This window comes from Cheilinus undulatus, linkage group 7 (assembly GCF_018320785.1).
Source record: "Cheilinus undulatus linkage group 7, ASM1832078v1, whole genome shotgun sequence".
Lineage (NCBI taxonomy): Eukaryota > Metazoa > Chordata > Actinopteri > Labriformes > Labridae > Cheilinus > Cheilinus undulatus.
This window is the reverse complement of record NC_054871.1, coordinates 15154255-15177963: the sequence shown is the minus strand read 5'-3', so window position 1 is coordinate 15177963 and position 23709 is coordinate 15154255. Positions and strand designations below refer to the sequence as shown.

The 23709-nt window shown below is 37.2% G+C and overlaps 2 protein-coding genes across 3 annotated transcripts in view; one reads left to right on the top strand and one right to left on the bottom strand.

The window, feature by feature from the left end:
- Window positions 1–11668, top strand: part of jak1 (Janus kinase 1) — a 66164-nt gene extending 54496 nt beyond the window's left edge. For both annotated transcript variants that reach the window (XM_041790752.1, XM_041790751.1), the window contains 5 exons: window positions 1833–1957; window positions 2103–2275; window positions 2899–3016; window positions 3507–3617; window positions 4170–11668. In XM_041790752.1, the coding sequence (XP_041646686.1) occupies window positions 1833–1957; window positions 2103–2275; window positions 2899–3016; window positions 3507–3617; window positions 4170–4289 (647 nt within the window). In that variant the 3' untranslated portion in view covers window positions 4290–11668. The remainder of the gene's footprint in view (window positions 1–1832; window positions 1958–2102; window positions 2276–2898; window positions 3017–3506; window positions 3618–4169) is intronic.
- Window positions 11669–21048: 9380 nt separating this feature from the next.
- raver2 (ribonucleoprotein, PTB-binding 2) overlaps window positions 21049–23709 on the bottom strand; it is a 150850-nt gene continuing 148189 nt past the window's right edge. Inside the window, exon 16 of the mRNA XM_041790749.1 lies at window positions 21049–23411. Coding sequence (XP_041646683.1) covers window positions 23271–23411 — 141 coding nt within the window. The 3' untranslated portion in view covers window positions 21049–23270. The remainder of the gene's footprint in view (window positions 23412–23709) is intronic.

The following is a 23709-nucleotide window of genomic DNA, read 5'->3' as shown; positions in this document are numbered from 1 at the left end:
GTAAGAAATACCTGAGTAAAAAAGAAGAAAAAAAAATCTTTGAGTCAATAGATTTTTGTTGCAGACTGTCTTGACTTCTCATGCTGTTCCCTCTCAAGAGAACAAATGTTTAATCTGTAGCAGATGGCCAAGCACGTCAGTTTAAGGCTTTTGTCACTTAATTTGGTGCAAACTGTCCTTGAATTAAAAACTCAAAATCCAGTGATGTGTTTAGTTGTTTGATAAGAGCAGAGGTCACAGAACTTTTGCAACTGCAGATCCCCTCTGACATTAATGGAAAAGCTAGATCTACCAGCCCAAATTTACTAAGAAAATCTGCTAATATTTACTTTTTGACTGATATAATTTAATTTAACCTTATGTAAGCTTGCAGATACAGCCTTTGATTGATTAGTGATCGAAGGGAAGAAATGAAACATGATACAGGATTTCATTTTGAATCCCACTCCTGTGAGTGGTTTAAATTTATAGGGTGAAAACTCAAGAGTTTCTGCAAGAAAGGAATGCATTAACACCTTCTAGAAAATAATAACTGTAGATTGGTAGCAAGCAAAACTCTTTGATTTAGTGAAGATAATAGACATAAGGAAAGATTCATAGCACAATAACTGACACTGCATCTTCCTGTTTGGTTCTAGTTGAGTAAGAACATACATTATTTAGATGTACCAGTACTCCTTTGGTCTTAAATGCCTTAACACATGAGAGGCATGTCATTTATACGATAAAACTTAATAACGTGCATTTTTGACACGTTAGATAGACTTGTCTCTAAATTTATATGGCAGAACAAGAGGCCCAGGGTAGGACTCAAAACCCTTTCTTTTTCAAAGGATAAAGGAGGCCTGGGTCTGCCAAATTTTACATATTACTATTGGGCAGCTCAAGTAACTGCTATAGTGGCATGGGTCAAAGGGGATGAGGACGTAGGATGGACTAAAATAGAGAAGAGTTCAACTATTGGCATTTCTTTAGCAGTATTGCCTTTTATTGGTATTAAAACCTTTAACAAAATTAAAATTGAAAATGAATGGATAAGACATACAATGAAGGTTTGGACTACAGTAAAGAAAATGTTCAGGGGACCGGAATCCATTTCAAGAGCCATGTCTATTGTTGGTAATATAGAATTTCCTCCTTCTGTATGGGACAGTGGGTTTAGGTGGGCTGATAGGGATTGGACAATTAACCAACTATTTGATGGAACAGAAATTAAATCTTTTTCCCAACTTAAGGAACAGTATCAGCTACCATCAAATGACCCGTATAAGGAATTAGGAATTGTTCCAGATGGGATTTGCAAGACAGATCACAAGTATATATTACGTATACTTATGTTGATTGCAAAAAAAATAACAGTGCACTGGAAAGACACAAAACCTCCAACAGTGGCCCAGTGGAGACAGAGACTCAAAATAGTCTATACAATGGAAAAGATGACTGCAAGTCTACAGATGAAGATGGACGTTTTTATGCAAAGGTTGAACTGTGTTAAAACATATTGGAATGTGTAAATAATATGGGCTGTTGCAAATGAGTTGAATAGATAACTTCCAGAGAAAGCACTGTTGCATTATAAACTAAGCTCTGCTGAAAATGTCTGTCGCCATGTAAATGTTACAATATTTTATTTTATTTTCATTCATCAGCTACTTTTCTTCTGTTTATCTTCTCTTTGTCATTTGTGGGGAACAAAGTCCTATGTCACAGAATGTCAAGTTCTTTTTTGTTAAATGGTTGTAAAATGTAAAATAAAAAGTAAAAAAAAAAACTTAATAATGTTACTCCATTTCTGATGTTTCTGACAGCATTTCTGTGTTATCTGTTTGTAGGGGGTCAGGCCATTAAACTGATCATGCAGTATGTCCCACTGGGCAGTTTGAAGGACTATCTGCCCCGAAACAAGAGCAAGACCAACCTCAGCACCCTGCTCAGCTACTCAGTACAGATATGCAAGGTAACTCAGTTTCATGTGTTTTTAAATCAACAGACGTTGCATTAGTGGTGTGTTTCTGGTCGCAAGGTTATAGTGGACTACTGGCTGCATTTGAATCAGTCTGAACCTGTTGAACATCAACCTTGTTTTCTTTGTCTTTTTAAAGGGAATGGAGTATCTGGGACAGAAAAACTACATCCACAGGGACCTGGCGGCCCGGAATGTGCTGGTTGAAAACCAGAGCACGGTCAAGATCGGAGATTTTGGCCTCACCAAGAGTATCAAAGAGAACGAAGGGTATTACACGGTCAAGGATGAGAACGACAGCCCTGTTTTCTGGTGAGTTAAGAATAACAAGGAGGGAAGACGGGAATGAAAAGCACATATTTTACTTTGTCAAAAGAATAACTAATCTTAGAAATGTGAGGTAGGACAGAATAAAAATGGGAGAAGTAACTGAAAATGCACAGATAAGAAAGGAACAGCCCGTAGATAGACAGAATATGATCCTTTTATGGCAATACAATAAGGAACTAAGTCTGGATGACTATTTAGCACATACTAACTAATAACTAAGTAATAGAAAAGAAAATTTTTTTTTTCGTAAATGGGCATCTCAAAGGAGCTGTTCTTTTCTCTCTGGAGGTCAAACTGAATTTGAAGGTCTGTCAGCAGAGTTGAAAAGGAGACTCAGACCCCTTATATCCCTTGCCCCTACTAATAAGTCCTGGCCCTACATTTTGTGTGTTAACGTCTAGGGGTAGACCCTTCAAACTGAGGTTTCCCAAAGGCAAGGAGATCTCAGAGAATGCCTTGTGAATCATCCAATAACATGATAACGTACATTTAGTGGGGTCAAAGGTCAAAGTTAGAAATAGGACCGAGCCTCAGACATTACATTGCAGTAATTTGTTAACAACAGGTGTTCATGATATAAACTTCCTGTGCTGTTTGCTCTCCAGGTATGCTCCAGAGTGTCTGAGTCACTGTAAGTTCTACCTTGCTTCAGATGTTTGGTCCTTCGGTGTCACAATGTACGAACTCATCACCTACTGCGATTCCTCCAAGAGCCCGATGGCGGTGAGTGAGCTGCACTTCAGAAATTCAACAACCACTTCTAATCATTTTTGTGTTTTTATTTGGAAAGCTAGGAGTAATTCCACATTAATGATATTTCCAGGGTATGAGTAATGAAGAAATAAGACGCTGAATTCATCATGGCGCTACACAAACAGTCATTTGTATGTGGCAGATGGTGTTGGTGTTGAGCCAGATCGGCAGATGACAGACTCCACCAGGAGCTGTGTCCAAACTAAAGCCTGTGCCAACACTAAAGCTCAGTCAACCATGAAGATCTTTCATTTACATGAAGCTTTTAACTGACACTTTTATCCTGATTGACCTACTAATACTTGGAGGCACTTAGTGATATGAACGAGCAAGAGTTAAATGATCATTAAAGAGGGTTCACTCTCTTTATTGCTGGAGTTTTATTATCATATCACATCTGATCCAGTTTGCAATGATGTTATGTTCTGTATGTGAACCGTGTTCATCCTCGTCCATGCAGCTCTTCATCAGCATGATCGGTAAAACTCAAGGTCAGATGACGGTCTTCCGTTTGGTGAAGCTGTTGGCAGAAGGGAAGAGGTTGCCACGCCCTGATGGCTGCCCAGAGGCGGTAAGCATTTGTTGTAATCTTTGTGTTTTACAGCATTTTATTATAGTGTATTTTATAACCTTTCATGTCCTCCCTGTTGATGAGTTTGTTGTTTTATGTATTTTATAAGCCTAGCTAATTTCCCAAGGCTTTGAATGTTGTGTGTGGCGTTGATTTCCCTGACTGCACTTGTCTCTATGCAAATATGGGTCAGTGACATGATGTCTACATTGTTGTGTCCAAATCTATTACTTGCTTTTGGGTAAAATTAATCAGTTAATGGCATATATTAATTTGTTCTCAATCGAATCTGTTTGAATATATTTTCAGTATATCTGAATAATATAGTTAATTTCATATTTGGCATCTCAAACCCTAAAAATGTCAGGTGGCCCAATCATTTGAGTAAATGATCAGATTACTGGCGCCATTAAAAATGGCATTTTAATTATGAGAAACTCAAATTCGAATACTTTGTCATGATTTCATGGTTGAAATCTTTAATGACATTTTGCCTACACTATGAGCGTTGCAGAGATGTAACAACAAAGTGGTCCTGTTCATGCTCCACAGGTGTACGAGCTGATGCACAGGTGCTGGGAGCAAAAACCGGAGCAGAGGATCACCTTTGAGCGCCTGATTAAGGAGCTGAGTAACCTTCAGCAGAAGTGCGAGCCGCAGATTGACCCTTAAACCTCGCAGCGTTTGTGGCTCTGGAAGTGAAGCCGAGTTTGTTTTGGACTGAACGACAACAACAGATCAGCGTCTGCCTGTGAGAGACTTTCATGAAGGCTCAGCCTTCATACTCACACATAAACCTTCCACAACTTCAACAGACTTTTATTTCTAATCAGCAACTGTAGTATGCCACATTTATAACATTTTTTATTTGATGCTCTCGTATTTTTTATGTTAAACTTAGGGGTCCTACTTTTGGATGGCTAATATTATAACTTTAGCCTAAATGTGATCTTGTATCTTACAAAGAAGCTCCGGATGTTTCTAACAGATAAAACAGTCTGCAGCAATACAGACTTGTGGCTGGTGTAGTGAACTCTGAAGGCCTTACCATTGTATGGACAGGAAGTAAAAGAAAAGACGGATATGGAGCAGAGAGACTAACTGTTTCTTGCAGAACCAAAGTTGAATTGTGATTATTTGGGTGTAGATCACAGATGGATCATGATGAAGTTCCTGGGATAAAAGGCTAAAGAAGATGTAACAGGTAAATGACAAAATGCTAAAGATTTGAAGCTCCTGTTTTAATTTCTTTTAATGCCAGAGAGCTATGGACCTTGAACTGTCTGGGTTTTCTGTTCACAGTGTGCAGATAGCAGCAGTGTTTCTTTATTGTTTAAAGTGATCGGGAAAGGTTTATTTTTAAGGTTTAGCTATATTTAGCTTAATATTTCTCATTTTTATCCTCACTGTTTAAGGGATTTTCTGAATCTTAAATGCTGTGTTTCCAGCAAGTGGCCTGGTTCAATTCAGACCATGAGGTAAGAGGCTTGTGGTGCCTCTTTAACAGCTTTTCACCCTCATTTTGTCATAAACATGCCTTTTTAGTTAACAGTGACATACTAATTAGCGATTCAAGTGTTGGTGTGATGTGTTATTGGTGAACCAACTGGTAGGGCAGCTCGATTGGGGCAAAAGTCATAACCATGGCTATTTTGATTGATATGGATATCATGATGAGATGCCGATTTTACCGCATCAGCAGCTGTGCGTATATTTGAAATCATAAAACAAGTCTCTCACGCTTCCTTTAGGATCTATGGAAGCAATTACGGCCAGGCGTGAAAAAAAATACTCTGGTGCACTTCAAGAATAAAGTCATAATGATGAAAAAAAGTCTAAATTGGATCTAAGACAACCACACTGTGAGCTAAAGAATATCAATCTCTACAAGGCTGTTTGTAGAGGCAGTCAAGATTTGTTGTAATTTTCAGTACTGTTCAAAGACGATTAGTTTTAACGGCCGACCTCTGATAATTTATACATTTCCTCATGATTGGTGCTGGGCATTCTCACGGGATAAACAAAGTCGATGTAAACAAATTTACCAACATTTCTGAGAACATTAAGAACACATGTTGAATTTTTATTTCTAAATTGTGTTTTGTAGGTGACATTGTCTTCATGCATCCTACACAATACTGTTAACTAAAGTTTTCAGTAGACAACATGCCACAGTGTTCCTTTTTTTGCTTTTTTTTTTTTAATATATTTCATAATTTGCAGTAAGCTGTCCATGATCAGTAAACAAGTGTACAACTGGCCTTAATCCTCTTCTGCAAGGATCAGACACAACCATGTAACAAAAACTTTACATGTTATTTTGCATTGTTCCAGGTCAGACTCCACAAAACCGAAGTGGATCCAGGTCACTTGGACTTTATGCTAACCAGCCTGTCAGCGTGCAGTGCAGTCATCATTTTATCATGACTTTCTTGTTTACATGATTGTGGGAAGCTGAGAGCATATTGAAAAGGAAACAACATTAACTGCCCAGCACAAAGAACCAGTTCTTCTCCTTGTTTCCATTTTGTTGTTTTTTTTGTAGAATTAAAAAAGCCAAACTGGTACCAAATCAAGAGCTGTTTTGGAGCTAAATGAGTATCGCTGAGCTGAAAGACCTGGATCTCTTAATAAAAGAGAATTACTCCAGTCAGACACTGGCATTAGAAATGCAAGGAAGATCAGAGTTTACTGTGCCAAACTGTACTGAACCGAACCGTACCGCTTGCTGGAAACGCCTCATTAGATCGTCATTTGAATACAATTTTCAGCGTTGAGGTTTAAAAATATTTCTGCAGGCATGTTTCTTTATTTCAGACTCTATTGACCACAGCTCTATAAATGATAACAGTTGTTTGCAGCAAAGGTTTAAGTAATCAAAGTTCCGGTCACACAGTTACCAGACGTCAACAGAAAGTCTTCATTTGTGAGGAAGCTGTAAGCTGCATCTGCACAATTACAAAAAAATCCTTTTATTGATCCGGTGGTTCATCGCTTTCGCTTTTATTTTTTGTTGTCATCTTCTTTATATCACCAGGAGCAACACTTTGCCCTCTTTTAGGAAAAATCCCATATTTTGCATCATGTTAAATCCAGTATCCAAATCTTTTGCAGTGGTTCGTATTTGTAGAATAATGTTTAAAACCGTTTGAATCTGATGACTTTTGCCTAAAAATTCAGCACTTGTTAGACATGCTTGATGAGATTGAGTGAAGTACCTGCTAGAAACACTTGAGGGCAGCAACAGTTCACGCTTCTCTCCTGTAATGTTTTGTCACTTCAGTTCAAATGTGCAAAAGTCTCACACGTTCACATGTTGATATACTATTCATAATAGATGAAAAAGGAGCTAATTTTCATTGTTGAAGGATGTTTTTGGAGGATTTTGAATGTAGAGTTGAAAGTGAGACTCTACACGGCATTTCATTTATTGTGTATATGCATTTTCTTTTTATGATTTCATTTTAACCCTCCAATATGTCAGAAACCGTATAAAAGAGTATTTTATCTGTGTATGTTTTTTTTTCTGTTTTTCCCCCTGTTTTAAATCCATCAGCACTTGTGCAGTTGTGGGTGTAAAATCACGCTTTATCAAAAGGACTTCACAAATGGTCAGTTCTTGATGCAACTGTATGGCTGTAACTGTGAAAAGAAGAGACTGTAAAATGACAAAATTGCGCTTCAGTCCACATTTTATTTAGGAATGTAAAAGACATTTCCTTCTGCTCAAAATAAGAGAAAAGAAATATATATATTTTTCAAAAAATAAGACAAAAAAAAAGACTTATGGAAGGTAAAAGTATCCATAAATACACAATGAAAAAATAAATAAAATCAATGTTTCTTGTGTTCTGTCTGCGTCAGTCCAAATGCAATATATTATTAACTACTGAAAACAGTTGGTTCTATATATTACAGTTGTAAGTATGCATGCTAAAATTGCTCTAGAAATACCTTATTCACAGTAAAACAATAGTAATGTCAGTGTGATAGAAAATTTAGCAAAAATCTACAGTTTATTTCAGTTCAAAAAAATCCACAAAAAACTGTTTACAAAGCAAGAAGCACAGCAAATCTAGATTCACCTACAGCCAGAAAAACGTGTCAGAAAATCTGAAATATTGGAGTATTGCAAAGCTTTGTGGTCAACACACAGACAGACACAGTCATTCACTATTGCAAAGTCCAGCGTCACCGCTGACCCTGTGAAGTTTACACACTGGTACAAGGGTCACAGACTGGAACTTTAAAGGGGCTCTTCATACACAGGAACAGGAAGAAACCTTAAGAGGATTTTGCAGATTCTTTTCTGGTGTAAATTGACTCTTAAAAATACAGAAGCCCTAAGCAGACATCTCTCCATACATTTTATTATGCATCCATAAAGTGACAGCCAGGGCCAGAGGAATTGTTTTCAGGTTCTTTGTTCGTCCGTACGACTTCTCTTGTGAATGTTTCAAACATGCTTTCTGGGACTTTTTTTTTCTCTTTAGGATGTGTGCTTTGGGGCTTTTTTATGCCTATATTGATTGATGAGAGGACAGTGGTTTGAATCGGAAACAGGGATGAGAAATTGGGGGGAGACATGCGGAAAAGGAGCCACAGGCCCAACTTGGGCCGCCTGTGTACATGGGACTCCCCTATCTAGGACTAGGCCATCTGCGCCCCAAGGGACTTTCCTAAAATGTCACAAAAATGTCCTTTCTGACACAAAGATGAACTGACTATATTTTAAATGTTGAGGTCATTACACAATGCTTGTGAATTCAATATTCCAAGAGAGCCTTGAGAGATTTTTTTAACAAGAAAACTGAGGCATTTTCTTCAGACTTGCAAAAATGTCAACTCTGGCTGGAGGTTAGAAAAATTGGATTGTAGAGCTCAAAGTCAAACTTCAAGGTAATTAGGCCTCATGTTTATCACTTGATTGTGAACAACTTATCTCAAGAACACTTAAAGGGATTTCTCTACAGAATTTTCATGAATGTCCACTCTGTGGCTCAGTATTTCAAGAATGTATTGAGGGATTTTTGTTAAATTTGATACAAACCTACCCATGGATTTGAGGGTGAAGTGATTAGATTTTGGGGATCAAAGGTCATTTGTCATGCCTTAATTTGGCCCCCATACATTTAACTGCATCTGTAATCCAAAGTTTAAAATAAAACATGCACCTACACTGCAAATGAAAAAAGATTTCTACATATCACATGCCCACAAAACCCACCTCAGCTCTTCTCCTCAGCCCACTACAATGCCCACTGCCGTGACATAACTGTATTTCTCTTGGAGGCATGCAGGTGCCAGGTAGTAGCTGTAGGTTACTCTGTTTTCCTGTGGTAAGGAGTTATTTTTCACTTGTCCTTTCAAGGTCTCAGCTTCTCTTGTATCCGCAGACAAACAAAAGTAGAAACTGGCTTAATTTACCTTCTTATTGTGGGCGATAGCAGCATGGCATGTTACGGCAATAGCCAGGTTTTTTATCTTAAGTTTAAATGGTAAAATCAGATTTTAGGCCAAGATAAGGAGATAAACTAGAGCAAAATGATGTGAGAACTGACCTTATCTTGATAAATTAATCAATATTAATGGGATTATATGTTTTATCTTCTGATAATAAGACATATAACCCATTTCAATGGGAAGACCAGATTTATGATCTTAAGACTGAGATAACAACTGTGTTATAATTGGAAAACTTGTGTTCTCTTGAGTTAAGATCAATTTATTCATTATGAGGGAATAACAATCTTTGTTTTCAGAGGATAAGATAGATAAGTTGAGATCTCAAGAAAAAAACAGATCTGCGTTGTTATTGCAGGAAAATGGCACATATATTATGTATGGATGCATGTCCACTTAGAGCTTCTATTAAACAGCTGTTATTTTACACAAGTTCCTGAATTCTTTTAATGACTGCAGAACCTAAAACAAGCTGCTGTGGCTGCACTTACACAGAAACACGACTTAGTCTTGACCTTTCTGATGTGCAAACTGGAGCTGGCTCACTAGCAGGTAAAAACTAACGCTGTTATACTAATTAAAAAATCCTTTCCTTGCTTTTACTTAGCAGGCTTCCTTTTTATGTTACTATAACTCTGTGTATAGTCATCATTGAGGATGTCACATCTAGAAGGTTGCACAGAGAGGCACAGAAGAAGAATAAAAAAGAGAGCTTTTCTCTGACAGTATAACCACTCCTGAAACATTCCCTAATAAATAAACATGACTTAAGTTTCTTTTCCAGTATGAATACTTTTACAATGTCCTATCATACTCCAACTGTGCAGGGCAAGGCTTTAAGATAATATTGCAATGTTTTCTACAAAGATTCATCTGAAACAAAGGCAACGTAAAGACTTTCAAATTATCTCTGTAGGCATACATTTCCTTATTTTGTAGGCAACAGAAGAAGTCCTTTAATGAAAAAACAATAGCGCCTACAAACTAGATTTCTCTTAAGGAGTCAGACAGACAGGAATGCTTTAGCATAAGTGCTGTTTACATGACAAAGTTAACGCTTACATTAATAAAAATGAAAAGAACAATTATGGAAGCCCTAAGCAAACATAAATCCAAACATATTTCTTAATTTACTCTGTTTTCATGTGATAACAGGTTATTTTTCATCACTTTCTTAAGATCTTCATTTATTTGTTAAGAATAATAGTAAATAAAACTGCTCTTTCAGTGATGACAGCCAAAGAAACAAGGAAATCTATGATTCTAGTCATCCAAACATTGTTCAATAATGATCACCTTCCGGGTAAAGATCTCTGCCAAATCAAGTGTAAGCTGCACCTTAAAACTACATCACATGCTAAAGTTTGAAAATACATGCTAACAGGCAGGAGCCTCTTTAATTGGTGATCAGATATATTAAACTACAACCATCTGTAGTCACTGTGCATGCCTCACTTTGCACTGAAAAAGCCCTTGATGGACTGAAATATCTGCCTAAATAAATATATTTTATTGTTCAGTCCATGTACGATTTAAAATCTGTAGCATTTAACAACCTCACTGTAATTCAAAGTTTCTACACTATTTCTTCTATCTCTATCCTTCTGCTCTTTCTTTCCCCTGCTTTTAGAAACTCAAAAGTCCATCTAACTTCTTGTAATGGCGAAGATGCTTTGTTCATCCTTTTATTTTCTATACTGCTCCTCAAGTCTGGGACTCCCAGGGTCTGAGGCCAATCCCAGCTGTCACTGGGGGAGAGGCAGGGTCGTTGGCCAATCACAAGGTTAAAATGCTTTATGAGCAGCTTTTATCTTATGAGGATGTAGTCTTAACTTTAAGGAGAAATCCTTAGAAAACATGATTCTCAGAACGTTCTTAGAACTCTGTCACAAGGAAAAAGTCTTCATACTTGGAAAGCTTTGTAAATATTCTCTCTGATTTTCTTGTGATAATTAATATCTAAAGATACTGGGAATAAAAGGAAATCAATAGCAAAAACAAGGATGGGATTTTTTTAGAGAAAACATGTCAAATAATTCAAGCTATGAGTCATTATCACAGGAAAAATTGAGTAAAACAAAATGCGGCATGTCCACTTAGGGCTTCATTTTTTTGTACATTTTTGGAAGGATTTGTAAATTTCAAGTCCACGATGCAAAAGCATTAACAAAACATGTAGCTGTTGTATTTTTAGACACTATTAAGTGAAAATGTCACATATTACACCTCTACTGGAAAGTGGCAGCATCCTAACAAGGCAGTTTTCTTTTCTTTATGTAACAGTTGCTTAAACTACAGCACCAAGCTGTAATTTGTACAAGACTATACATTGGAATAAATCTCTCATTAACAGGGATGCACAATATTATCAGCAGATTTTAGCTTTAAAAGTATCAGTATCGCCTAATATGAAAATTTCTGCCAATATTTTGAGAGATATGGGTTGTAAATATCGGAATGTATGAATACATGTTGAGTTTTTGACTGGACCAATAGACCTATGTCAGCAGAAGTCTTTCAATTATTCAACTTTTAATTTCAGTTTTAAGGGTGGAGTTTTACATCTGAAATAAATATCTAAATATCAATATTGGTGTCTGCTAAAATGAATCTTTAAATATCAGCCTACTGACTATCAGCAAAAATCAGGTATTGATGTGCAACTCTGCTAATAAATGTTCCTTCAGTGCCAGTGAATGAGCTAGGGGCTGAAAATAAGACAGGTCACGGAAACCATGTAGGTAAGTTAAACAAAAATGGCAAAACATTGTTGGGTTTTGACTTTCATGGAGTTTGCTGAAGAATATATGGATATATATTGATTTATTCTTTAGATGTGATTGTTACAGGTCCAGAGTCTTCATCACCACGAGGTGGCTAAAATGTCTGTCTACAATGAGACTGCCATCAAACATCTATCCATCAGTGATGGAGGAGTAAAAATTGTGTGAATGCAGTGAAAATGAATATAAAGAAGCTGGGGGATTTTATTCCACAGGACAACAGGACAGGCAATGATATCCATACAAACACGAGGACAATAATGTATTCAAACAGTTCTGAGTCGTGTGAGAGCGGAGACGGGGAGAAATGGTCGGCCAGAGTCTAACTAATACAAAAACAGTGCACAGAGGAGACATATTTAGTGTGTAGGAGAGTTTATGCGTGACAGCTCACCAGGTACACGACTCTGGCAGTCATAACCAACACTCTTCAGTGAGCGAGCAGACACGAAAGAAAGAAGCAGAAAAACAAACAAACAAAAGAATGAAATCCCTGCAGGCTGAACGGCTGAAGGCAACTGGAGTTGTTTTTCAATCCCTCTCTCTTTCTTTCTTTCCTTCTTTCATCCTGAGTCTCCTAACCCCCCATACCTGCTAAGAGCATACATTTTAGACACACATATAGAGTACCGACAATTACTGGTTCCAAAACACACATTAGGAAAATAAAACTTATCTGCAATTCAGTAAGATTAAGGATGAGACATGAGAAACCAGTGAGTGAAAAGATAGTAAAAAGAAGCCTTAACCAATCTGTATGTCAAGATGTGAGAGAAGACGTGTCCAATTTTAAAAGTCTAAACTGTTTTTTTCCTAAGAAGCTGTGAGCCGTTTGTGTTGCCTTTTTGTAAACCGACCATTTAAATGAAATTGCTCTGCAATCAACAAATGACCGTTATTATGCCGTAAAGTGAAGTCAAACATATGACATGATTTTATCTGGTTGGGCAATGAAAGACTGGGAAAAAATGCTTCTGCTCTGATTGCCAGGGTGCACAAGTAGCAAGCAAACTTCTTAATTTGTCTGGAAATTAACAGGAGAAAGCTGCCAAGAAAATGTTTGCATGATGTGAAAATTGGCTGTCATGGCTGTCTCAAAAAGAAAGGTGATGTAAAACAAAAAAATATATATAACAGCCAAAAATGTAGAAAAATCAACAGACTTCACACTAAAATAAATCAGAAGACTCAATAAAATCAACAAACAAGTCTGTAATAAAAACAACCCCAAGGTTGCAGACATCAATGCTGTACAGCTGTTATGGCAACACAAACAAAGTGAGAGTGGGTATAATCAACAGATAATTTCACTATAGTCTGGACTACATGGATGCAACAAAGAAATCTATAGTTCTTTTATTCGTAAAGGGCAGAATGTCATAAATGCAGAGGTTGTTTATATGATGCTGCTACAACAGCATGAGCCAAATGTCATGGCTACTCCATCACTGTTTACCTGTTCAGACCAATCTACTCTGAGCTTGAGATGCTTAGCAGCAGTCTACTTGCTAGCCTAAAAATAACATATAAGCACAGATAAAATCCTACCTAAAAGTAATTAAAGCAAGGAAATGAGTGCATGCCAAGGTAAGATGGCAGACATGTCCCAAACCCAATCCAAATCCAAATCCCAAAAACAGTAAAATTCAGGCTAAAGTGAAAGAATTAATCGTGTTTTGCCAATGTTAAACAAAATCTTGTTTTAGAAGTCAGTTTCTTCCTGGCCTTAACAATTTAATGACAAAACATAATCTAAGCTCGATTTAATTAAAGCTCTGAAAATGCTAATATCAGACTGGCATAAGAATTCAGTAACATCCGAGCTTAAACAATATGACAGCAAATAAATTAAATCTAGGCTAAAACTACATAAAATTGAATGCTAATGTCAGAGGAGCATTAGCATTCAGCTGCTTCCTAGCTCACACAGTATGATGAAAAAGAAACAAAACCTTGAATAACTAGTTAAAGCTCCAAATGCTAATGTCAAACAAGCATTAGCATCTAGCAATTTCTTTACAACCATAGCGTGACATTGTTTAATAATTCAACAAAACCAACAGAAATTGCTAACAGCAATATAAGCTTGGTAATGGACAGATGCTAGGTCAGACATCATCTAGTATTTGTGTTTAGCAACTTTGTAGTGTGACAAAATGATGCTACAGCAACAAAGATTTACTGCTAACAGTAATGTAAGTTAGGTAAAAAGCCAATTCTAAAGCTTGACATTGTTAGCATTTAGCCACATCCTAGCTAGCATTATAGTTAGTTCTTTTAAAGTATAAGATAGCTATGTAAATTCTTAGCTGATGGGCAAGTCTGCTAGGAAGTGTTTGAAGCTAATATAAGCTAATACTAATATGTAATTTTTGCCCTAGATATATAAACTTGATCTCTGTTAGTTTTTATCCTGATTCTTACTATGCAATCTGTTGATTGAAAATTAGTCTTTTTAAGCAGCTGCCTTTGTCAGCCTTTGTAGTTTTTGCATGATTGGTAAAAAAACAAAGATGTAAGACTTATACATAGTGGGCAACAATAAAACTCAGGCTTAATGTAATTAAAGAAGTAAATTAGTGTAGGCTAAGGGAAAACAACATTTTGTTTTAGCATTTTGCCACTTCCTAGCTTAAACAATTTGATGGTCAAGAATGGAAACTTTAGCTAAAAGTAGGCTAATCAAAGAGCTAATAAAAACAAACACTGTCAGACATCTCGCACTGGCATTCATCCGCCTCCTTGCTAACGTTAGCGTTACAGAGTTATTAGAAAACAACAGAAATTCTTAGCTAACAGGAATAATATCAGTCAGACACTCCCTAGCTAACATTAGAATTTGTAATATTATATATGTTAGCAACAATATAAATGGTTTAATTGCTACTAGCTAACATAGATGGGCTAGCTGGAAAACTACTTACTCATTGTCAATTAATTACAAAGTGTTAATTTGACCACAAGTTTTAGAATTAGCTACATTTCTACATTTTGGTAATGTTTCTCCTCGTCTTTTTTGGGCTGTTCGAGTGCATTTTCTCTCGTCAGCCTCTGTTGTTTTTGCATCTACATGGTAAAAACCAAGTGTTTTAGTCTATAAAAATGATAGGACCAATCTAAGTGAATAGAAATGGTTCTTGCGGTTCAAAATCTTCAGATTTCTCTCCCTAGGTATCTGGACCTCACCGTCCTGAGTCTGACTATTTTCCATGTTTAGTTTGCCTTCAGTATTCATGTTGTCGCCACGGGCTAACAGCACAGTCACATATGGACATGGGTTCAGGCTAGTGAGACAGGCTGCAATGGTAAAGCTGACAGTACATTTGGAGTATCGCTGTAACGATTCCAGCCTGACACCTGAATACATTGTGGCAGACAGTCAGACCGGAAAACAGCCAGTCAGGAAGACAGGCAGGCAGACCGACGTGAAAATATGCAGGCAGACGGAGCTGTCTAAAGTCTGCTGGCTCAGCGGTTTGAATCTACCACCAACGAAGAGGCCCATCTCTGCTCTGAATACAAACTAACATACTTTTTAAGAGAGCTGGAGGTGAGAGCAATGTCTTGTCAGACAGAAAGCAAAGGCATCCAACTGGCTTCTTTACATCCACTCACACCAAGAAACAAATCAAACTGTCGCTCAGAGCCGAGCCAAGCCAGGTCAATGCTGACAGCCAACTAGTCCAGAGGAACACGTCAACATGAAATGTGTCAGAGTGGCTGTAGTTGTTTTAGGACAAAGGTTGGGAAATTAAAAAGAACTCCATGAGGGACGACAGGGGCTCTTTCTCTTCCAAACTTAGATGGATTTCTGTTCAGGATGACTAACTGGGCTTTTCATCTCAAAATGAGTTTCATTTGCCATTTCAAGAGACAAAAGACGACAACAGCAGACAGAGCACACAGACAGGTCGTACAATGGAGCAGCACAGCAAGGAAAGAAGAAATTTTAAAAAAGGAGGGAGAGAAAGACAGAAAGAAAGGGATGGCTGATGTTTGAATTTAACAGTTTATTTGACAAGAAAAAGTTAAGATGAAAAAATCTGGTTTAAAAATTAAGTATGAAAATATGTTGGATGTTGGATTCACATAAAGATTTTTTTCTGCCTCTATGGTAGATTTTCTGTGTTAAAACAGATCACTATAAGTTGATGTTCGCACTTTCAAATGAGCACAATCACTAGAAAACACAGTCAAAATTAAAACAAACAAACAAACAAAGACATAAGCCACAACAGTGCAAGAAGAAGTTAGTGAAATTAGAATCAATGGAAAGTACAACCCCACTTCCAAATAAGATGGGGCTCTGTGTAAAATCTAAATAAAAGCAGAATGCAAATGATTTGCAAATCTGGCAAAGAAGACCCAGGACTGTTGAGCAGCTAGAATCCTGCATCAGACAAGAATGGGACAACATTCCTCTCCAAAAACTCAGGCAAATGGTCTCCTCACTTCCAATACGTTTACAGACTGTTGTTAAAAGAAGTGGGGTTGCTACACAAAGGTAAACATGGCCCTGGCCCTACTTTTTTTCAGATGTGTTGCTGCCATCAAATTCAAAATGAGTGAACAATTTTCATGACATGAATGTTTATGTTCCCCAAAATATGGGTTTATGAGATTTCAAAACCACTGTATTCATTTTTTTCACATTTTTCAATTTGTGTTTTTACTTATATTTCACGATCTTATAGCAGTATATGGTTGTATTTTTTATGACCTCATGATAATGAGTTGTTGACCAGTGGGTTTTAGGAGATCCGGTGCCTGAACTGATACTTTAAAGAAAAAAAGTGTTTTTAAAGTTTGCAGTCTATCATGTCTATTATTTCTTCCTTGTTTTATTCTTTTCATGGTCAAATCTCTCATCACAATGAGTGATTCTGTTGTAGCTATGATTGACACTTTTTGACCCGCCTCCCTCATTACCAATGAAATTACACACAGTTGTGAAGACAGACATGAAGACAGCATTACAATGACTGGTTGGAGTTATGTTTGCAGTGCTGCCAAACTGGAGAAGACTTTGTGTAGTTTGATTTTGTGCAGTTATCTGACTGTAAGTTTACAAAAAGAACATTTCAGGTTGTAGGATCAGAATTGATTAAATAATAGTTTTTAAATGATCTTCAGTAGTAATCAAATTATTGGCATGACTTCAAGAGATTAAAATTGCACAAAATATAATTTATGGTTTATTTGTGAGGGACAGATACAGTACACATAGACAAAACAAGAACAGCCATCCCATGCAAGTATCAGTGTTTGTAGTGTGAATGCTTATTTGCAACATCTGTCCCTAGAAGACCCTAGCTTTTATGAGAAACCGAAAATATCAGAGCAATCCTTCTTAAACAGGCTCATGACGATTCCAAATAAACGAAAGACAGAAACTCCTAAAGTGAAAAAAAGTGATCATTGTGCTCACTCTATGCACTCATACAGGCTCTAAATGGCTCTGAGAACAAATGGCCCGTCCTCCCTCCCTCTATGGAGTTGTGATTATGATGCATGAATAGATCCACAATGACAACACAGATCTGCACACAGAACAACAATCAGTACTCAGGCCCACATTCGTGGCTCTCTCATGGCAGAAAGGCTGTAAATGTCAAGTGCTAAGAGACGGAGAACTGAGACGCTCGGCTCAGTTGGAACTAGGGATGCACAGCGCAGAATCATCAGCATAATGACGATGTCAGCATATAACAGCTGAGAAAGTCATTATAGGTATCGGCAGACATTAAAATGTGTGCAGATATCTACAGACAATATATCGTCGGGTCATACTGACAAGATGCACGAATGTGCGATAATTAAGTTTGTAAAATTTAAAGCATAACCTACAGAACCACCTCTGACAAAGTTGTTTATTCATTTATCCTCATTACTTAAAATTTACAGCGTGCTCTTAGAACTAAAGTTTAGGTTCTTTTGCACCTCAGAAGAGGGCGTTTTTGTGTTATTTCAAGCAGTTTGTCAGTGAAGCAGCCTGCAAACTCAGGTTTAATTAGGTGAATTCATTTCAGTTGTAAGTTACACTGTTAAAGACAAGTCACATTTTTATCCAGCGCTCTACATTTCTCACCAACTGCCAGGTGGTTGTCGTCTGTCAGCAGATTGGTACAGAGTCGTTTCTAGCTCCCAAAAGGGAAGAGGAAATTTGGTGACTATTATCCAAATAAATCTCTTTTTTCTTCAAAGAATGCCGTCATTTGAAAGAGAATGAATCTGCCATTGATTTTAGAATCAAAAGCTGGCTAATTCCCTTTTTGCACAGGGTTAGTTTTACCAAGGGACATCTGGTAATTTGTGATAACCATGCAGGACGTCTGTGTTTATAATCCCATGCAAATCGATCATGTCTGTAAATTGGAAACGTAAAAATTAAAGGGCAGATTACCTATCACATTTCAGCTCACACAGAGATCCACAGGTCATTCCAATCCTGTGTGAATTGGCATCTCTGTGTTTTAGGGCGGTAATTATGGTTTTTAAAGTCTGTGTGGCTTTTTATGCTTTTTTTTGTGATTGAAAAAAATAACAGCCGCAGCAGCGTAAGAGATAATCAAAGTTTTGACACGTAGAGGTAATAAATAGTGCTTCTCTTTCAGTTAATTTGTGTAAAACTGGCTTTATCTTACTGAACTTATTTATTTAAACTCTGCTGTCCAGATGTGTGTGCGCTCCACTGCTCACTTCATACGCACAGCGTCTTTTCTCTGCTTCCTACAGTTTCTCTTTGCAAGTACTTGATCTTATTCCTGTATTATTTAGCGGTACATTTCAGGCGTAACACAATCTACTTTTAAAAATGTGTTACTCAAAATTCAGTGGTTAGACTGCAACAGCTGATCTGCATAATGATCCCAAATTTTTAGAGTGCAGAATAACATCAACAGCATAAAAACTGTTATGTTTTTGTGCAGTTGATGCATGCCTCCTGATGCTCGACTTTCTCTCACTTCCTCTGTCTGATCAGCTGCAGGGACGCACAGGTGACTTGGGCGTACATTACAGACATCTCTTATCTGCTGCGAATACACCACACCAAACACTCACATCAACTTTATGTCCGTTTAAAAACAAGAAGACAGTTAACATAACTGTAACATATCAGTTCTACTACAGGGGATACTTGGTATTCAATACAATAAAAGGAGTGCAGATGTATCAGTATATACTAAAAAGAGTTTGAAAATATTGGTATATCAGACATTGGTAAAAATCCATGCATCCCTAGTAGTTACTGTTGATTTGTGGGTATTGTCACCTTTACGAGAACTTTTAAGCCATCAATAACTAACAGAAAATCCTTGGCGATATTTGTGGCTCTATATCAGTTACATATGTAATTTAACAACAAGAAATATTCTGTATGTCTCCCCGCCTCTTTTTTATATTTATTGGCATATATTCTAATCATGAGTTGCGTTTTAGAGCTGTGGACTTTACACTCCAGATAGAAACGGTTTATTAATGCATGCTTCAATATGGGTTAGATAAGCATAAAATGTAAATGAGAGACCTTGAAACACATCACACAGAGTAGACAGTGAGAACAGACAAAGAGCGAATGGAGGGCTAATGGGTAGGGGTGTTTTAGTTAATGGACAATGAAGCAACATTTATTGCCTTTAGTTTGATGTTGAAAAGTTTTATCATCACTAAATCAGCGTGCAGACACCACTGACTCCTCTGTTACTGTATTTGCATCGTGAACTTTTTGTTTGGGAAGATCTGTCATCACAGAAGCACGTCGATACTAAACTGATGCGTGTGTGTGCACATTATCTGATCTCACTCATGCGTTTCACAGTGTGAGGATGGTATTTATACTCTGTTATGTATCATCAGACAGAGTTGTGAGCAAAAAAAAAAAAGGTTTAACCATGAGTTTGAGTCACAACACAGGAGTATATAATGCTGTGTGAAAGGCCAAACATTTACACCAGAAAATAAACATTTTACATTCATCTTTCTACAGTAGGAGGAGCCGTAGTTATTGCCAGTTTCTCAGACAAAAGACGACCCTAATGTCCAAGCTGAAATATCAAAATACTGAGCCCCTTTGTTTCAAACACCAAACATCTTTTTGACATGTAGTATAGTTCAGTTCACAGCCTAAGCTAGATCACAGCAATGACAGGAACAAAAGAAAAACATCATTTCACTCATCTTTAGTAAAAGCAGCTTTAAAAAAAACTAGCTCTGCAAAGATTTCAATTAAGAGTTTGATTTTCTCCCTGCTTCCCCTTAAAAAAACATAAAGGTGCCAGTATTCTACCAGCACCGTTAAGAAAGTGGCATGTTAAAGTAGCACGGCTGATTTAAAAAAAAATTAAAATAATAAAACATGTTCATCATTGAAATCCTACAGCCCCTCAAATTATTAAAGCTGTGTCCTAAACTCATACCATATAGAAGACCTGTGCAACAGGGCTCACTCTGAGTGATTTTATTAGAGAGAGAGTCAAAATTTTCTGATTCAAGCTTCTGAAAAAGCAACTATTTTCTGTCTTTTCTCCTTCACATTTAGAGTAAATGAACACACTTGAGTGGTGGACTAAAAAAAGGATTTTTAGCTTTCACCTCACCTACACTTCACTGTTTCAAGATTAAAAAAAAAAATATATATGAAAGACATCAATTTATACAAAGACTAAAACAAGATTCCTGTCATCACTGTCCATATGCAAGGCTTAACACCATGTTTTTCGAGGTACACTATATTTTGTTGTCACAATCAAAAAAGAGAAAACTCTACATACTTTCATATTTTTTGTGATGGAATAACAGCATTATTCAAATTTAATTCAACTTCAGCTTTGTATGATCACTTAACATTTCAAGCAGCTCTTCCTGGAGTAAATCATCATCATCAGTTCTGAAAAAATCCGTCTTAGGACAGTCTTAACTTTCTTTGTTATGAAACTAAAACACACGTTTTTAATGTCTGCTTCATGAGTTAAATATTATTTTGCTCAGAGACTAGTTGCCTTTTTTTGTAATTAGTTGATACGTTTTTTTTTTTCTTTTTTTTTTTTTTTTATCTTGCAAAGCCAGTGGCATTTTAAATACAATCTGATAAATGATAAAAATGCCCTCCAGTGGATAATCAGTTGGCAATATGTCTAATGTATCAAATGTGATACAAAAAATATATATATGCTAAAATTTATGGCAATTTTTTTTTGGGGGGGGGGGGATTTCGGTAGAAGGTTAAATAAACATGTCAGTTTAAAAAAGTTAGAATTTTCTGGCAATTATTTGAGTTATCAGGCATCAAAGGGTTAATGCTTATTTTTATAACGTGGTCCTTGTGCTTCCCTTCCTTACGTATCTTCCTGTTGTTGATGTAAAGCACTTTGTGACCTTTGACTGTGCTAAATAGATGAAGTGCACTTACTTACTGTTTTACTTTTCCTGACCTACGATTTGATTAACCATCTTGCTCCACTCTCCACTCTCACTTTTATAAAAAAATAAAATAAAATCTAGGACTTGTTTGTCTATCAGAAGTGTAAAAGGTTAAACTTTTAACAGTAAGATTTCCCCCGGGATGAAAATTTGTCAACAGTAGGGGGAATATCAGAAGCAGAAAGGGGAAATACCTCTAAGCAAATTGCAACCTGCAAACCGCTTTGACGTCAGCACGGTGCACTTGGAGGTGGGTCTGGCTTACTTGGGCCCCAGATCATCACCATTATCACCGTGGCCTAGTGCACCCAAACTGGTGATGGAAAAGCAAATCAGCACAGCTTGGTTTGGCTCAGTAAGGCCAAAAATCATGGTGGAAAAGCCCCACTTGACTTTTGCCTCTGTATATGGGCTCCTGCTCTATCGACTCAACTAAACTGGCGCTTCATAGAGACACATTTCTGTCTCTTACAGAGAGAGAAAACTCAAGCACACCATATGAACTGTGGAAATACACTGGAAACATTTCTGTACTGAAATTCTGCCAATGTATTAGTGCAATTAAGACAATATGCTTAAGTTTTTACACAATTTCCAGTATTTGAAAACAAGAAATGGCACAGTTTGTATGTGCAGGACTTCTACCTTTTTGCTATGCTGTTGAAACATTTCATTATAGTTCAGTTTTTATAGTGCTGTATTCATGTTTAAATCTCTGGTATCATGACAGCCCTAAGTGCTTGTTCTTACATGGTATGAGGTCAGGACACAGTTACACACTGAATCCTTTTTGCTCTAATGGCTGCTGAAAATGGAAGTAAAGCTCCTATGAAAGATCTTCAAAAACACTCTTGAGTGTTGAAATCAAAGGAAAAAGAGAAGAGAAAGCACTGTGCCCCAAGTATTTGGCTTCAATGTTAAAAACCAAAGCAGAAAAATACATTTAAGTCAACACAATCTGCTTCAATATATATAAATGTCTTGAATTGCCTTGGAATATTATTATTATTATTATTATATTATATTACAAATATATAACAGGTTAGATTGACAAAAAATCAGACACTAAGTAAATGTTTTCCTTTCATTCATGTAGAACAATAAGCTCGTATTAGAGCTTTGAAACGTCCATTAAATATGATATTGTCTGTTACGCATGGCTTTATATATTCGGTATTAGACACTGTATTTACACCAGCCTGTTATTCTCTCTCTCACAAAGGTCCATTCATTAAGGGAAGCTATTGTTAGCCACCACAAATAAAGGGCTTTGACTGGTTCAGGCCCTTTTTTTGTTTTCCTGATGTGCTCCCAAACCTTGGGATTGAAATGGCTGACACTTCCTACAGAAAAAGCATATAAACACGCATTAAAACACAAACACGCGCTCTATAATTCTCCGCAGGGGAGATACAAAAGAGGAACCTGGGCGATAAAAGGAAAAGAGAAAAGACGGTGAAGCGAGAACAAACAGATGTCAGTTCGACTGACTAATAAAAGCAACAACAAAAGAGACGTTTTGTCTTTAAAAAAGGAGGCAGACCTGACTGTGAGACAGGCCGTAAGACAGATCCGGCAGGCAGGCAGACGAGCAGTTAGACAGGCCGCCTGGCTGCAAATACAAAAGCAGCTTTATACGTACAAGTACTGAATATTTTAGTTTACACGATATTAGAAAAAATGTACAAGGTAAGATAAGGTAAATACAGTAGACACACTGAGAAACAACAGTTTAAGAGTTAAGGCTTGAACAGGACAAAAGCAACACCGTGTTTGTGTAAGTGTGAATAAGTGCCAGAAACAAAGAGCACTATGGCTTACTTTCACTTGAGCCATTTGCACCCCAAACTCTCCTAAACTCATTACCTACTGTAGGGATGCAAAATGGCCTCTACAGAAAGGCCACTAGAGGGAGCTGTGACACCCACAGATGCTCCGTGTCCCTCCCTCTACAAGCATTTGAAGCTTTAAAGTGGTTTGGTTCCTACTAGAGCCTCTTCCTCTTGAAGTAGTCGGCGTACTGCCCTCCAAGGCCCTGGGAGTGCTGCCCGATGTAGGCACCGTCTGATGATGCCACTTCCTGCACCGCCAGCTGAGGGTACTCCCTCTTATGGCCCCTTGTCTGGTTCTGCAGAGACAGGAATGAGAAGAAAGAGGAGATTTAGGGGACTATTTGTGTTCAAAGAGATGCTGCGACATACATAAGAGAGGAAAAATTATCTCTAGGTTTTAAGATTTTACTCTATACTGACAGAACCTTTTTTTCTCTAAAGAAACTAAAACAACTGTTCTGCTAGTTTCATGCTTTGTGATACAATCATTAAACTCCATAAAAGACAAGTTTTATTTAGAAACCTAGCAAAGGAAAACACAAATTTATACATGTTTCTGTCCAATACTGTTATGGAAGTATTTGCAGTCAGTGA